General features: G+C 43.8%; 1 protein-coding gene across 7 annotated transcripts in view; it reads left to right on the forward strand.

Moving 5' to 3' along the window:
- The window catches only part of LOC120757069 (glypican-5-like), a 337,974-nt gene that overhangs the window by 9,017 nt on the left and 312,989 nt on the right, over window positions 1-15,968 (forward strand). For 5 of the 7 annotated variants that reach the window (XM_040074150.2, XM_040074151.2, XM_040074149.2 and 2 more), the window contains exon 2: window positions 15,554-15,715. In XM_040074150.2, coding sequence (XP_039930084.1) covers window positions 15,607-15,715 — 109 coding nt within the window. In that variant the 5' untranslated portion in view covers window positions 15,554-15,606. Of the gene's footprint in view, window positions 1-10,525; window positions 10,587-15,553; window positions 15,716-15,968 lie in introns of those variants that run through there. The other 2 variants (XM_040074154.2, XM_040074147.2) reach the window with 2 other exon arrangements.

The following is a 15,968-nucleotide window of genomic DNA, read 5'->3' on the forward strand; positions in this document are numbered from 1 at the left end:
CCGTTGTACAGCACCAAGCGGCTCAGCAGTGTTACACAAATGATTTATGATGGAGCAGTCACAACCTTGCCTTTTCTTATGGATGCACACTATGCATACACTTCTAGGAGAAAAAAAATCTATTTTAGTCTTTTTAGTACATCAGTTTTAAAGGAGGGTTATTAATTACCTTCTTAGTGCATTCATACATGCGTGATTAATGAGTAAAGTTTTAACTTGTGAAATTTCACAGCACAAGCTGGAAGAGTACAGAAAGAAATTAAGACAATGGAGGAATTTTGAGTATCTCAGATGATACCGTTACATTTATTTTGTGGACTCAGAAGTCTCAGGGGAGTATCGTTGCTACATATCCTTAGATTCTGTCTTGCATTTTGATAGCTAAAATATAGAAATAAAGAGCAAGTGTAGCCAGGCAATTGCACGGGAACTTCAGACCTGTAGAGGACAAAATGATTCCCCTAGAAGTTGTCTTTCCACTCTTTTCTTTTGAATGTAGTTCTCAGCCCACTTTATATGATTCTGTGCCATTCTGCCTTTGCTCTTACTGTCTATTAATAATGATGTCTAGCATATATATGTACTTAAGTTATATCTGTAGATTTTTTTGGTCTTCTGATGACTCTGCTTGCTTCCTGGTGTCACAGTCTTTGCCTCTGCAGAGCTCTTCCGTCCTGTGGTGGATGTGACAGCGTTCTGGAGCCCATCCTCCCGTGAGGAGCTCCTTGTGACAAAGGGCCCCCGCACAGACCAGTGCCACCTCCTTTAAAAACAAATGAGAGACAAATTTCAGAGAGCTGCAGTCACAAACCTGACAATATCAGATAGGTCATGGTAGCTTTGTTTGGCAGCTAGTTAAATTGGATAGTTGGGCACATCCCTAGATGTTAATGGTTAAATGTATTCATTGTTCCAACAAGGGCCTATTCATAAGGGGACTATTCTGTGCTCGTTATGCATGCATAATTCCCATTAATGCTCCTGGGGGTTAAGGGTGTATAGTGAGGGGGAAAACGAAGCTGATGTTTACATATCCATGTTTGCACTCAAGAGAAGAACTTTTGTAACACAGGAGAAACTGATTGTGTTTCCACAGATCCCTTACCTTTAAGGAAAACTTGAAATCTTTGCTTTAAAGAGGGAGTGAGAATGGGAAGGAAAGTGACATTTGCATAAGCACCTACTTCCTTGCACACCATACTTTGTCAATGATCAGATGTATTACACCAGTGCCATTATTGCAGAAGCTTTTGAAAGTAACAGAGTGCTTGGAAATTCACGGTTCTTATTTGGGTATCAAAACAATGACTCCGAATGGCAAAAAACTTTTGCAAACTTTTGACTCGACATTAATCAGGGTGATGAGATTTTCTGATTTATTATACAATATGGGTGTTTCCATAGAAAACCTTCAGATTAAGATTCCTCACTCTTAGGTGCACATCAAAGTCATGTAAAGGCCATAAAGAAGCTCAGCACTGCCTAAGAAAGCCTTTCAAGTTCCAGCAAGTGCTTGAACTACTGAAGGTTTTGAAGTGCTCTAATCTCTGACATGGGTGACGTGCTAGGCTAGCACTTTTTTGTTTTGTCACAAATCATCCATGCACGTAGTGCAAAGGGACCCTGACAAAGTCATTTTACTTTTGAAAAGGGCTGCTTTTTTTTTTCCTACCATTATGTCTCCCATTCACATCTACATGTTTGCTTCCACTTTGTTCAGGTCTAAGTAGCAGGGCATTTGCATAGTCTTCCCTTTGTTCTCGGTAAATATGGAGTAAAATGAGCAAGATCCGTGCTGTGAAATTAAAGCTCTACTCTTGAGAGATCTTAAGGGCCAAATCCTCACAAAAGGTACAGCAACGTAGTGCCAAAGGAGCTGGTGTCCAGGAACAGCTTGCTCTGGGTGTTTGTGCTAGGAAATGTGAATAAAGGGAGACTAATCTGTTGAAAACTGGATGTAATTAGAAAAATACACTGCTGAGAGCTGCTGAAAGATTAGAATAACAGAAAATAGTACTGAAAGAGACCTGAAGTGATCATCTGGTCTATTTCTTCTACTTGTGGCCAGAATAAACTGTTTAAATCAGTGAGAGAAGATCACAGCCTTTTTTTGTCTGTTTGTTCCAGTGCTTAATTACCCTACTGCGTAGTTTTTTTTCCTAATGCAAAACCTTACTCTTCCTTGCTAAAACCCAGCGTTATCCTCATCGTAGGACCTTTCTTTCTCTCTGCAGTAACACTCATGTGGCAACTGCTCTGAAACAATGCTCTGTGCTTTTGCACTGGTCCCAGAGCAATAAGCTTGTTGGTGTAAATGAATCTAAACTAAATTTGGGTCCCATGCACCTGGAATGAATGAAGTGAATTCCAGATGTGGTGACTCACTAAGGATTATTAACTTGGTGTTTGAGCCCTAAAAATAGGTTTCCTCCTCCTTTATGAGTTTGAATATTGTGAAGAAAGAGCAAACATATAGCGTGGGGATATCAAATTCCATGATCAGGAAGGCAAAATAACAAATTCACGGGTTTGCCATGTAGTGGTAGACGGGAGCATGCAGGAGAAGCAGTTTTCAAGTGATCAAACTTGGAGCAGCAGTCGAGTTGCAAGGCTGCTAGAGGGAAACTGCATTGTAGAAAGGCAGCGTGGAGATACCTGGAGACATGTGAAGCATTTGCTCCTAACTTAAATAAAAAAATCACCCTAGATTTTGCTGGTGGTAGATAGTTCAGTGTATTGCAGGTGTGTAGGCAAGGTGGCAATTAGGCTACTGAAAACAGAAGACAGTGATCAAAATTTTAAGTCTTGCAAATAGACATGGGATTTCCAGAGCAAGTCTGAGTAGCTCTAATTTTTCAGGCTGAGGGGAGCTCTGGTCCTAAACCCTCTGTTTTTCAGTGTTTCCCTGTTTTGGGGTGTTAATTCTTGAACAATATTTTATTGTTACTGATGTAGCGAAGTTGTTTTTCATGGCTGAAAAAGGCTCAAAAATGAGGGTGAAGTTTACATCCCCAGGTGGATTTGGTCTTGCTCCAGATCCCTCTAATCCAGTGCTGTGCTGCCAGCAGTGTAGCCATCCCTGGCATGATGCTGTGCCCATATTCTGATCGTTCTCTACTGCTCCAGGTCAGAGCTTGTGTCTTGCCTTCCCAAATATGTCTGTCTGTCTGTCTGCAGAATGCTGCATGGCTGGGCTTTACATGGCTTGTCCTGGGAGCCTCTCAGAGGGTGAAACCATGGGATGGTTTGGGTTGGAAGGGACCTTAAAGATCATCTAGTTCCAACCCAGGGACGCTTTCCACTAGATGAGGTTGCTCCAAGCCCAGTCCAGCCTGACTTTGAACACTTCTGGGGATGGAACATCCATAACTTCTCTGGGAAAACTGTGCCAGGGCCTTACCACTCTCACAACAGAGAATTTCTTCCTAATATCCAGTCTAAACCCACTTGGAGTATGAATCTATTCCCCCTTGCCCTGTCACTCCATGCTCTTGGCAGTAATTCCTCCCATTTCTTTGGTAGGTTCCTCTCAGGTACTGGAAGGCTGTAATTAGATCACCCTGAACCCTTCCCTTCCACAGGCTGAACAATTCCAATTCACTCAGGCTCTCACTGTAGGAGAGGTGCTTCATCCCTCTGATCAAACCTCACACCGTTCAGTCCTGTGTCTCCACTCCATTGTCCTTCCATAAGGAAACACAAAAAAGTGGAAACTGGAAAGCTGGAGTGATGTTTTTAGAAGCAGGGGCTTGCTAAGTCATATCTGGGGAACAGCACTCAGGGGTTTACATGGTTGCCCTGTGATGATGATGAAAATATTCCCTCCCTGCAACTCTCAACAAGATCCAGCTTTGAGAAGTGCAGTGTTCCTTCTCTTTTTTCATGGGTGGTTAAAAGGAGTGCTGTAATGAGTGTGAAAGCAAGAGAACAAAGAATATGTAGAAAAACCACTGGCTTCCCAAACAAGGCTTTTAAAAAAAGGAATTGGAAGCACAGAATCACAGAGAAAGGCTTTCAAGCTTCTGCTCGGAGCAGACTTGGCTTTAATCTCCTAATCTTAGTTTTGAACTTTGGGAAAAAAATATATCTGTTACCATTCAGAGCAGCCCGAAGTTGTGTTTGGCTAAAGCATTGCATTTTCAGCTTCAAACTGCAATAATCAAATTTACTCTTTCTAATCTGGTTTGTCTTAGATATGTCAGGAAATCTAAACATTTGCATTCCCCAAAAAGCAGCTGTGGTTTGGCTGTACCTGCTTGGGATCTGAAGCTTACTGGGAGCTCCCCCCTTATTGGTAACAAACCTGCTGTGCCTTCTCTGATAGAAATAAACCCCAGCTGGGATGAAAAGTGTCAGTGTCATTTGTTGGCAGGGCCGTTGGCTTGGCTTCAGGAAGTTTGTTCTAAGTCACTATCGCAGGTGCCAAAACACGAGCTGAGTGGCGAGGGCTGCCTGGGGCCAGCTTGTGTCAGCTTGGCTGCGGTGTCTCGGTGGCTGCCGTCCCCTGCCTGCGCCTGGCTTTTCCAAAGGAGGATTGAGCGGAGCCAGCGCCGCCTGCCCCCGTGTCCAGCTGCCTCCAGGCAGCTCTGTGACACGGGGGCTGTGCTGGCCACCCCCAGAGCTGCAGGAATGCTGGTAGTTTCAGTGGAACAGCACAAGCGAGAAGGGAAGGATAATCACTTCAATGTGCTGCGAAGGTGCCTTGTTGGAGTGAAGTCAGGGAAGAAACATGATTTCTTAATTTATCTAGCAGGTGCAGAGGGTCCAAATCAAAAGCAGGTCTTAGGAAAACACTGAACATGCGCGTAGCAGAGAGCACTCTCCACTAGGAATTGCTTACTAGTCTAAGCAAACTAATGGAAGAGAGCTTCCTCTTTTCCATGTCTGAAACAGAGTGTGGGGCCTAAGGGACTGGCCTGAGGTCAAACATACATTTTGGTATTGCCAAATGTAGGAGCCCATCAGAGGTTTCCACACCTGGTTTTGGAAGTTGTTTATCTGGCCTCAGCTTAAAGTCTTCTAATTTAGAACATCTTCCTGCCTCCCCTCAGCCTTTGGGAAGCAGCATCTGTTTCAGAATCCATTATCTTGGCTCAAGGAGTCTCAGAAAGATACAGCTTTTCTTGCTGAACACCCTGCTGTGGTCCTGGGGAGGCTGTTGGAATGTGTCCTGTGCAGTGAGCTTGGCTGCTTTCCAGCTTAAGGGTATGGCTGGTACCCAGAAATCAGGAAATGGCCCCTTCCGGTGAGGTTTCATTGTGGACTGTCTGTAATTCTCTAATTCTTCATTCCTTATCTGCTCTGGTACAATCAGAACATCCTCCATGGTCTAGGCAGACAGAAGTAAGCAAAGCCAAAAGCAAGTGAGAAAGGGCAGAAGGCTGGTCCCATCCTAAGTGCTGCCGTATTCTTAAGGGGAAATGCTCTTGTGGCCCCTAATTTCATGGGGGTTAGATGAACTTTGCTAGTGGGCCCTTGGTGCTTTTTAGACCAATGAATGCTATCACCAACTCACTCCAGGATGTGCTTGTGGTTTTAGCTGCTTGACCTTCCATTCGTTTTCATTGAATGCATGCAGCTAAAGTTGTCTGAAATCAAATGCAAGTTACTCTAAGGTAATTAAAGCATTTCTAAATCATAATTCTTTGTAGGTTCATTTTTCTGTTAATTTTGATTTTCCTTAATAAGGGTGGGTTTTCTCAGGTTTCCTGGCTGTGATCCCTGTTCCAGGTTCTACTCAAGAGTTTGACCCAAAGCTCTCTGGGTACAGAGCTCTGTTAGTGTCAAACTGCTAAATCCCCACATGAAGCCCAGCACAGTGCTGTGTCTGACTGTATTTTGTTGTGTTTTGTGTGACTTGATGTCACTGGGTGTCTCCATTGACATCAAGGGGGTGCTGAACCAAGCTTTCTGATGCTTTTTACCTTTCCTCTTTCCTGCACATGTGATCTGGTATGGGAGAAGTGATCTGAGTTTAAATCTGCATTCAGCCTAGACCATTAAAATCATGCTCCTGGCATCTTGTATGTGACCTGTGGGGCTGTCAGCTGGTCCCTCTGCATGGTCATGCTGAATGAGTGCTCCTCTGCAGTTACACTCAGAGTGTTGGGCTTTTTCCTGTCTCTCCTGCTGTGGGATGCCTCCCAAGGCTTGTGGGTCCAATTCGTGGCATCAAATTCCAGTTTGACAACAGTGACAGCAGTGGCATTGTCTGCATTAGGAACCACAGAAAGGGAACGAGATGCAGAGACCTTGTGATGCTGTAGTCTTGCTGCAGCCTGTTTTAATTAATTACTGTGTCATGGGTGATGAAGTTGAAGAATTGGCCCTGGTGAGGGCTGTCTTGTCTAGTAAGCAGTTGCTTAGTTTTGGTTCAGCTCTTTTGTGTACATAGTATCAAGAGTGCAGGGTGCTTTTCTTAAAGTTCTTGGGTATTTCACCTAGGATTTCATGGTTTTCCTCTTTCTTCTCCCTAAAAATAAATAATGAAAGTGAGAATGGGATTCTAAAGAAATCTACTTCAAATGCTGGTAAAAATGGATCGAAATCAGTTATTTCTCATTCTTAAGTCATATACAAAAATGAAGTAACAGGTTTACAGGACAAGCTCATTGAAAGCAGTAGGCTTTGGGTTGTAAAGTTAGTACTTAGGCAACACTAGTACATATTTTTAAAGAAGAGAAAACACGTGTCTGAGCACTTGGCTTCATGTATGGCTTTCAAGTGAGATGGCAAAACAGAAGTACTCAAATTCTGGGAGGAAAGGGAATATTGAGGAGTTGCTATTCCTCTCCTCTCAAATACTGTGCTTGTAATTTCCCTTTCCCAAATGTCCAATAGTCCCTTGGTTCCTTTAGATTTATCTTTCCTTTTGTTTCTTCTTCCATTCTAACTTTCTTACAGATTTTTATGTTGACAGATAAAATGAAGAAGAACCAGAAATACGTTTTATCGTGAACCTGTCAATATCTTTGACATTTTCTGTGCTTTGCCACCTTATGTGGATCTTATCACAGCAGGTAAAGCTTATTAGGAAGTAGTTCCTATTAAAAAGTTCATAAAACAGTTGTTAACGTCTGAATTATCATTAGGATTTGAAGTTGAGATGAATGAGGTGATTCACCCCTCTCATAAAGAATTTTATGTCCTCCCTGTAGGACTAGATAGGCAGGCTGTGTGATTTGCATTCAGAAGGTGGTTTTTTTCCCTAGCTGTACAGGGCTGGAAACCTAATTCTTTCATTTAAATACAATTCAGTTTTGTTGTAAACTGTGTTCCACTTTAGGCTTTCCACCTCTTGTGGTTTCTGTGGCTCATTCTTCAGCTGAGGCAGGGCTCTGTGGCAGTGAAATGCTGTCCCCTCTGGAGAGCAGCTGTTAGTTCACTGTTGTCCTTGTCTGATACGGAGTAGGAAGATTTATTGAACTCCTCTAGAAAATATTTTGTATGCATTTATGGCTTTTTGGTGGTGGTGGAGAAAATGTATGGGATTTACTGCTTGGAATGTGATGAGACATAATGAAGGGTGAGTCATAATAGACTCTAAATTGATGAAAGTTCTTGTAATTTTTGTCTCACCTCTGCATTCAGTTATACGTGTTCTCCAGGAGAACGGAGGAAGGAGTTGGCATTGCAGTAAATGTAGAAACCCCCTTGGTCTCTGCCAACCTAAGTTGTTTTATGATGTTCTTTATGTGCCTCAGTCTTCATGCTTTTCTATCAACTCTAGGGGAAGAAAGGATGGATCTTTGAGAGTGCAAATCTCTTGAATGTGCATGCAGATGTAGTTAGCAAGCTCTTTAGCAGTCACAGTCCTGCTGCCTCCCGGATAGATCCACATTCAAAGAATATCTCACTTAGCAGGCGGCTCATGGGAAGTTATTAATGTAATCAGTATTAAAGAATTCATCACCCATTGAGAGAAGTGCAAGGCATGGAGCAATGGCCACAGTGCAATCCCTGGGCATGGCAGGCACTGCTTGCCTACTGCCCCTGCATGTACCCAACTAAATCTCAGATGCTCAGCTGTTTAATTAAGTTTGGAGTGAAATTCTGTAAGGTGGCTTTTGTGCTTTCCTACTGAAATTTTGCTGGTTCTGAGATTAGAGCTGGTGTGGGGAAGACCCAGAGAGAGGGAGTAGTGCACTGTGGGAAGTTAATCACTCTTTGTTCCTTCAAGAATCTGTTTGCCAGCAGTAGCATCGTGGCTGTTGGGCATTGATGCCAAAGATGCATCTTCCAGCGCCCTACTGACAATCAGGCTGTTCTGGGAAACACTGGAAATCCTCCAGTTGTAGGTGCTTTGTAGATGTGTTACAGGACTTTTTATTCCTGTGTGTGAGTTCCATCCCTGTTCCTCCTGCCAGAGGTCTGGTAACAGGAGTGAAGCACGGAACAGTGACTGCAGCTGCCTTCTTAGCTCTTGGTCTTCAGCCTCCTGGGTACAGCCAGACTTTCTAAGGAGCAGCCTGGAAAATTGAGGATAAGTGACATGAGGAGGTCTCTCCTTGCAGCGGCTGCTCCTCGCAGGGAAGCTGTGCCCCATGGGCTGGAGATGTGTCCAGCTGCTCTGCTGCTCCAGGGTGTCCCACGGGTGTGCAGAAAACTGGGGGGAGGCAGGGAGAAGGGGAGCTGAGGGGCCAGGGGAGGATCAATAGATGGGAATATTGACTTAGGAGAGTGAGGAAAGGGACTTTGAGGAGGAGTGAAGGGCTTCTGCTTTCTGCCTGTGTAGGTTCCAGTGAGTTGCAGGGACATTCAATTTAGGGTTAATTAATTAATGTCATCAGCAGTAAAGAATTTTTCTAGTTGAAAACATTTTATTGCTTTTTTTGCTCATTGCATCCAGGCACAAGACAGGTTCTGTGGGGCTCAAGCTAAGGTGAAAATCCTACCAGGCAGTGACCTGTGGGGTAGGGCAGAAGGTGCTTTGGAAACTACACAAAAAATCCAAATGCAAGAGCAGTGAGAACCAGGCAAACAGCTAAGAAAATGCGAAAAACTTGAACAAAGTACACCTAGCAACAGGCCTGTTTGCAGATGCTGCCCTTAAGAGCTGTGTGCTTGGAGGAGTTCCTGCTCTGGAAGCAGACCAGGGCTGGTGCCTGATGGTCTCCAGCTGCCCTGCAGGCTGTGGCACTCGCTGATGCTGCCAGCTCTGGAGTCATGACAGCTAGTGCTTCTTGCTGTTCCCCTTCTGTCCCACTCCAGGTTTCCACCACCCTTAGATCTGCAGGTTTAATTCCAATGCAATCAAGTGATTCTTCTGTTTTGCCGTGTTTTATACTTTCATTTCTACTCAAGAACTCATGAGCAAATGCAAGCTATTTGACTTGACAAAGTTGGAAGTAGCTGTCTTTGCTAGTAGTTACCTTAGTAGGTTATCTAAGCTCTCCTTGATAAAACTCGAGGTGTTTAGCCTTTTAGCTCAAACAATCTTTCAGCCTTGATTGTTTCAACTGGAATAGCACATCTGCTCATAGCCTTAGTCGTGTTCCAGTGTATTTCAAAAGAGCAGTGAGAATGCAAAGTCTGCTGATCAAGTTAAACAGTGTCTCTGTTAATGTACGTTATGAAAGAAGGGGTAGGGGGAAAGGAAATTTTCATAACTTGTGTTTTCCAAACTGCACTTACAAGGTTTCATGCTGGATGTATGCATGTTGTCACATTGCACGTAGATAGATGGGACAAATTCAGGCTCTGCTTTGGTACTTCGTGAGCTTTTTGCTTTCAAGGAACCTTTTAATGTGCTGCTTGTGTCATCTTTATATTAAAGCTGATAGTAGGATTATTTTAACAGAACAGAGGAAAGACTTAGATTGGAAAGTTCTTTCTGCCTAGTGAGAAAATGTGTGTGGGAGGGCCTGGCTCCAGCATACCTGAGGCAGGAAGAAAAGACAGAGACTCTGCTCCCTGGAGCTTACCTGGCTTTTACCCTAGGCCACAGAGCAGGTTTATTGAGTTATTTATTGAGTGCTGTGTTACGTCCCAGAGCACTGGTGCTCTGGCTTGTTGATTTTTGTGCTAATTCCTGACGCTACTTCAAGCATGGTAACTACCATCTTTTACACGCTGACAGAGAGAATAGAAGCTGTTTGACTCTGCACATGTTGAGTTGATGAGTTGAAGATACTTTGTTTTTGCTAGCTGAAAACATGTTATTGCTTGCAGTTGGCCTGATGTAAGGCTGTGTGCCGGGAGCTGTGCTCCTGCTAGGTGAGGATGGCCAGTGGATGAGCTTCTTGGCAGCAGTCTTGCAGGTGAAGGTGGTGGTGGTTTTAGCACTGCTGGAGCACAAGGGCTCCATGAAAAAAGAACCTCACAAACTTGGGGCAGCTTACAGTGGCTGGATTCCCTTTCCTTCATGGGGCTGTGCTGGTGTGGGCTCTGCTTGTGCCCAAGTAGTTGCAGGGGGAGCCCTGGTTGGAAATAGCTCCTTTTTCATTTGATTTGGCCTCCTCCCCTGAATTAGTTTGTGTTTAATTGCTGAATTTTCCTTAAGCTGAGGCAGCAGCTGTACCAGACAGATGAGTCTCAAGAAGGATGAAGTGTTGGCTCCTGTTCAGCTGGGCCAGACACAATGCAAGGTACATTTGGCACTTTTCTCGGTGTTACTAAGGCATAATCAGTCTTGGAGTCTTTGAAGATATTTGTACAACATTAAAATCTTGGGCTTTGGACTAAAGCTTTGTTTGGAAATACCGTTGAAATGTTACTCAAAATACAAAAGCAAAAACTGTCAGAAGACAGATTGCACTGAGCTCACCCTCTGATCATGCTTGCTCAGGACTCTTCTGTACAGTGGAAGTTAAAGGCTCAGCTTGTTTGGAAAAAAAATAAATCAGCCTGTTTTTGAAAAAATTGGTGCGGGCAGATCAGTTAGTGTTTGTAAAGTTTGGCTTTCTGATTTCGGAGTATGGCTTTTACAGTGTGTACAGCATTTTAAAGACAGCTGTTAAATTACATGGTCAGCTAACAAAATGAATACATATTCAGCTTTTGGAAGAAATTAATTTGATTTGCTAAACAGGCCTCTCTGCTTTTGGGAAATGATACTGATTCAGCTAGTTTTAATGACCAAAGTCTTAGATTTTATTTGTACCAAAGCTCAAAATGAAATCCCAAACTTTCTGATTCAAAACGAAAAGTTCTCCAAGCAACACACAACAAAACACTCCACAGCTGATTTCAATAGAGCTGGCCGGATGGATGCCAGGTAAGGATGCATGGCTTTCTGTGCATTTAGCACCAAAAGGAATTTATATCTGTGACAGGGAAGTGTCTGAAGGTGATGCCTTTGGCATGTATTTATTGCTTTGGGGTTGCACAGTAGTTTCCAGCAGGGATCACTGATGCGTTCCAAAACACACGTGCTTTAGACTCAGGTACTTTTTGTCCTGCACTTCTGAATGTGACTGTTTTTCAGAGTGGAGCAAGATACTTTATTCTGTTTTTTATAATAACAGTCAGGGTTTAAAATCTCTAATTTTTCTCTCTTTAAAAAATAAGCCAGGCCACGGTTTTAACCAGTACTCAAGGGAAAAGGACTTGAATGGAAAAATAATGTACATAATCAGCACAGTAATCCTTACATCTGATCTGAAGCAGAAAATTAATTTGTTTTAGGAAAGCTATAAAGCTTTTGGAATTGAAGCCCGGGCATGTAGAGCTGAAAGTGTTCTGCTCTGTCAGTAAGTTAAAGCAAAGGAAAATGAAATAGAGAGGTGCCTTGGATGCAGGTGCTTTGCATCTGTGGCATAGAGTCTAGCAGAGGGCTCCCATCATGGAACACTTGGGAACTGAGAGCTGGGTTTGTTCACTTGTAGGAAGATTAAGATTAAGGGAGGCCATACTGCTGTCTTCAGTTACCTTTTGGAAGAAAATTGAGAAAGTGGAGTCACCTTCTTATAGGTACGTGGCTGTACGCTGAAAAACCACACACGAGTCAGAACATGGGAAATTATCTTTAGATAGAAATTTCAAATTTACTTATTTTAAATAAGTAGTGTAGCCATGAGTGTAGTCAAATGCTGAAACAGGTTCTGAGAGATTGTGTTATTGTTCATCTTTGTAGATGCTTGAAACGTGACTGGATGAAGCTCTTATGTGGTTAGAGCTGCTTTAAGGGCAAAATTGAAGTAGAGGCTTCTCCCAGACTGCTATTTAGGAAATGAGGCAGCTTGGGGAAAGCTGGTAAGCAAGTTCTAGAGGGAAATTAGCAGGGTGAAATCCTGAAATGATGCTGTTGGTAACTTCTGTCTTTCAGAACGGTGCTTTCTCTCTGGTGTACTGAATGGCTTTGTTCCTTAGAACAAGGGAGCAGTTTGCCCTTGAGGCTGTGTCCCGTGGCTGCTGGGCAGCACACTCTGAGCAGGGCGAGTGGGCTGCTCTGTGTCTGGGGGGCTCAGCCCCTCGGCCACCCCTGTCACTGCTCCTCCCCTCTTCCCAATGGAGAGGGTGTTCTTCATCAAGAAGAAAGAGATGAGATAAACTAAAATTAGTATCAGAGTTATTAGAGACATTAAGATATTACTAATGAGTTCTAATTTAATCTCGGCACCCAGGCATGTATTGCAGTGAAACCTTTTATTAGGTTTCTATAATTGTGTTAAAAGTGATACCCTGAGGCTAATAGTGGAGCAGATGAAATTGCCAGGCTGTGTGCATGACAGCGCTGACCTGACAGTCCTGTGAGGAGAGCGAGGCTTGCTCTTTGCTGGGCTGTCAATGCTCTGTGTTTTACATCAGGCTCCTGAACTGTCAAGGGCTTAGTGCTGTTTCTATTTAAGAGTGCCTTCTCTGTCATTTTGGCTCTGGACCAACAAATCCCAGTCTGAATGCTCCTGGAGCATTCATCAGGGGAGAGAGGCTGGGTGGGGAATCCCAGAGTGTAGTTCCAGCTGAGATATCTGTATCCTCAGAGCTTTCTGGAGGAGAAGCAGGTTCCCGTGTGCCTCGGTTCAGAGGGGAATGCCAGGGCAGCACGGAGCACCTGCGATTTCAAACCTTTCTTGATACAGGTCTGAGCTTTGCAAAACCCCATCAAACAAAACTGCAGAGGGCTGCTGTAAGGAGAAATGCTCTGGGTGTCAGCATCTCGGCACTGCAGATGCCGAGCAACATTTACAGCCCCTCTGCTCAGACCCCTACTTGTGTAGGATTGAGTTGCTCCGCAGTCTGTATTACAATTTCACTCGTGCTTTGGTGGTGCCAGCTCAGAGCAGTGGTCCTTCCTGACCCCCAGTTTCTTGTGACAGGACAAATGGGCTCAAATGTGATCAAGAAACCCATCCAAGTTCAAATCAGTCTGCCCAGGAAGGTCATTTCAACCCGGGACAGGTTCTCTGGCAGGCGGGCACAGGGGATCGCGCCCAGCCCTCCCGCTGCTGCTCCTGGCAGGGCATTCAGCAGGGTTTGCTGGGGGAGCTCAGGACTTCTGCACAACCAGCCAATACGATTAAACAGAAGCCATTTATTGTTTACATTAAGCTCTATTTATACATTTTAAAGCGCCTCTTCATGCGATCATGCATTATTTGATCCATCTTGTCCACGTTCAGCACGCACTTTTCAGGAAGTGTGATTGGTTACAGTCTAGTGCTTTATGGCTTTCCTTTATCTAGTTCTTGCACTCCTGTTATTCTGTTTCTCAGCTTCTTCTTGCTTATTTTAGAATAATTTACATCTTAGTAACTTTGACAAATTTTGAGGGTTCTGATAAGAATGACTAAAGACGGTTTGGCTGGAGCACAGTGTGGCCTAAGCTGTTTGCATACATTGCTACAGTTTGGGGCTTCACACTGCACTGGGGAGTTGTTTCCCATTTTTGAGACTAGATTGAAGTGTGAAACAAATCCACCTCCAAAATGGTATCCTGGTTCAGCTCAGTTGGTGACAACTTCGATCTTTGTTTGCAAATATATATAAAAATGTAGTGAATTGAAATATTTTACGTTGGTTTTGACCTTCTTGATGTAAATTAGCTGTACTTTCACATAAGAGTTGCTATAAACTGGAAGTAACATTTTCAAGTCAAACAAGATGTTTTAGCTAACTCACTGTTTTTATTTTTTTCCCTGGTGAGGGAGATTTTTTGAAGCTCCTCCCTGTGGGTTTGGTCTCAGTGAGTTGGTGACCTGGAGCTGGCTCTGAGCAGAGCCTGTTCCTTTGGGGGTGTCTACTGATTTTTCACAGAGCATCCTCTTGTTTTTAACCGCTGTCAGTTATGTGGAGCATTGTTGAGCATTAACCTGCAAGGCCAGGTGTGAGGGGTAGTGCAGGTGATGGTTCATTAATATTTCCATCCCAAGGCTGGGTCTGGGTTCCCTGCAGTGGCCTGGCTGAGAAACCCCCTGGAGGAATTGTGGCTCCTTGGAGCATCGGGGCTGTTTTCATCCACGTGTGCCCTCCAGCCCTGTTGGTGCTGTGTGGGGAGGGATTGCCAGTGGTGTTTGCAGTGGCTGAGAACAGAGACCCCCTTGGGCACAGAGGGGGGGCAGCGTGGGGACGCAGCAGCTCCAGTTAAAACCTCCCATACAGCCAGTTGTGGGTGGGAGTGGGGAGCTTGGCCTCCTGTGTGGCACTGGCCTTCCTGGGAAGGGCTGTGTCCTTCCAGAGGCCAGGGGATGGGATGGAGGTGGACACCTGTGGCCCCTTTCCCTCTGTTTCCCCTTGGAGGGGGAGGGAAGGCAGCCCCTGACACGCTGTCATGCTTAATGCTGTGTGACTCTTTGGGCTCTGGTATTTGTGTGTGCCCCTGGTTTTGGGTTTGCTTGCTTAAGTCTCTTGTTTTTTTTCCTCCCCTTCTAAAATCATGTGTTTGTGGAGCATCAGAAAATACTCACCTGCAGCCTGTACCAGCTCCTTTCTGGCACCCGCAAATCCTGTGGTGTAGAATGAAACAGACCCTGGGTGTGCCCATCACAACTTTGTGATGTAGGTTTCCTTACCAAGGATTCTAAACTTACTGAAACGCATACAAAGAAAGATGGAATTACTTTAAAAAAAAAAAATCTACAAGAATGAAATTTTTAATCAACTTTCAATTTCCTCTGTAGTTGGAAGGTGAGAGTGATTGCAGTGCTGTTAAATTTTTTTGGTTTTTTGCTCAGCTCCCCTAGTGTAAGAGGTGAATAGGTGATTCCTTGAGGTACAGTGTGGGTGAGTATTGTATCCTAATTTGAGGCATGGTTATCACTTACATGTTGAAGTTTTGATACCTTTAGTGCAAGGTGTACAGGGGAAATATTGCCCCTTAGATGGTGCATCTTCATCAGGATGATTCTGTTGTGCCCCTGATTGTGTTCAGGTAACTTTTGTGTCCAGTGTTCTTAACAGTGTAAAATAACTTATAGCTGATAATGTCATGTTACTCAAATGAAATAATCACAACTTTGTGTCCTTCTGACAACAGCTGAGTTTCACATTGTCATTCCTTGTGGCTTTTGATTGTTTCAAAATTTAAAACGGCGTGTTTCTGATGTCAAGATTCATTACTTTTATGGTGCGAGTTTGCGGGTTTTCTAATTTTTGTGTTTTTCTTTTTTGCTTTAAGAGTCAGATTTACAGATCTGTCAGCACAGGGCACCAACATGTTGCACCAAAAAAATGGAAGAAAGCTACCAGGCAGCTGTTCGAAGGGAGAGGACTCAGAGCATCCAGGCACTGAACTTTGAGCTGAAGTACATGATTGCTGGTCACATCACAGCTTTTCAAGGTAGGAAATTCTGAGTAGTTTATAAGAGTATCCTCTGCAATCCAAAGGAAAGCTCTTCTCTTTATTTTTATTCCTCTTGCACTGGTTTACTTCCCAGTTCTTCGATGATTGTGCTTTTGAATAAAGGTGATGGCACTTAATCTTGACTGGTATGTTAAGCATCTTCCTAAATCTAATTAGAAATAGATTTAAGCTGAGACCTTGTTTCTGGGGTTAGTGTGGATTTTTTAAGGCGTTTTCAAGTATCTTTTCA

Source organism: Hirundo rustica, chromosome 10, assembly GCF_015227805.2.
Source record: "Hirundo rustica isolate bHirRus1 chromosome 10, bHirRus1.pri.v3, whole genome shotgun sequence".
NCBI classification, from domain to species: Eukaryota; Metazoa; Chordata; class Aves; order Passeriformes; family Hirundinidae; genus Hirundo; species Hirundo rustica.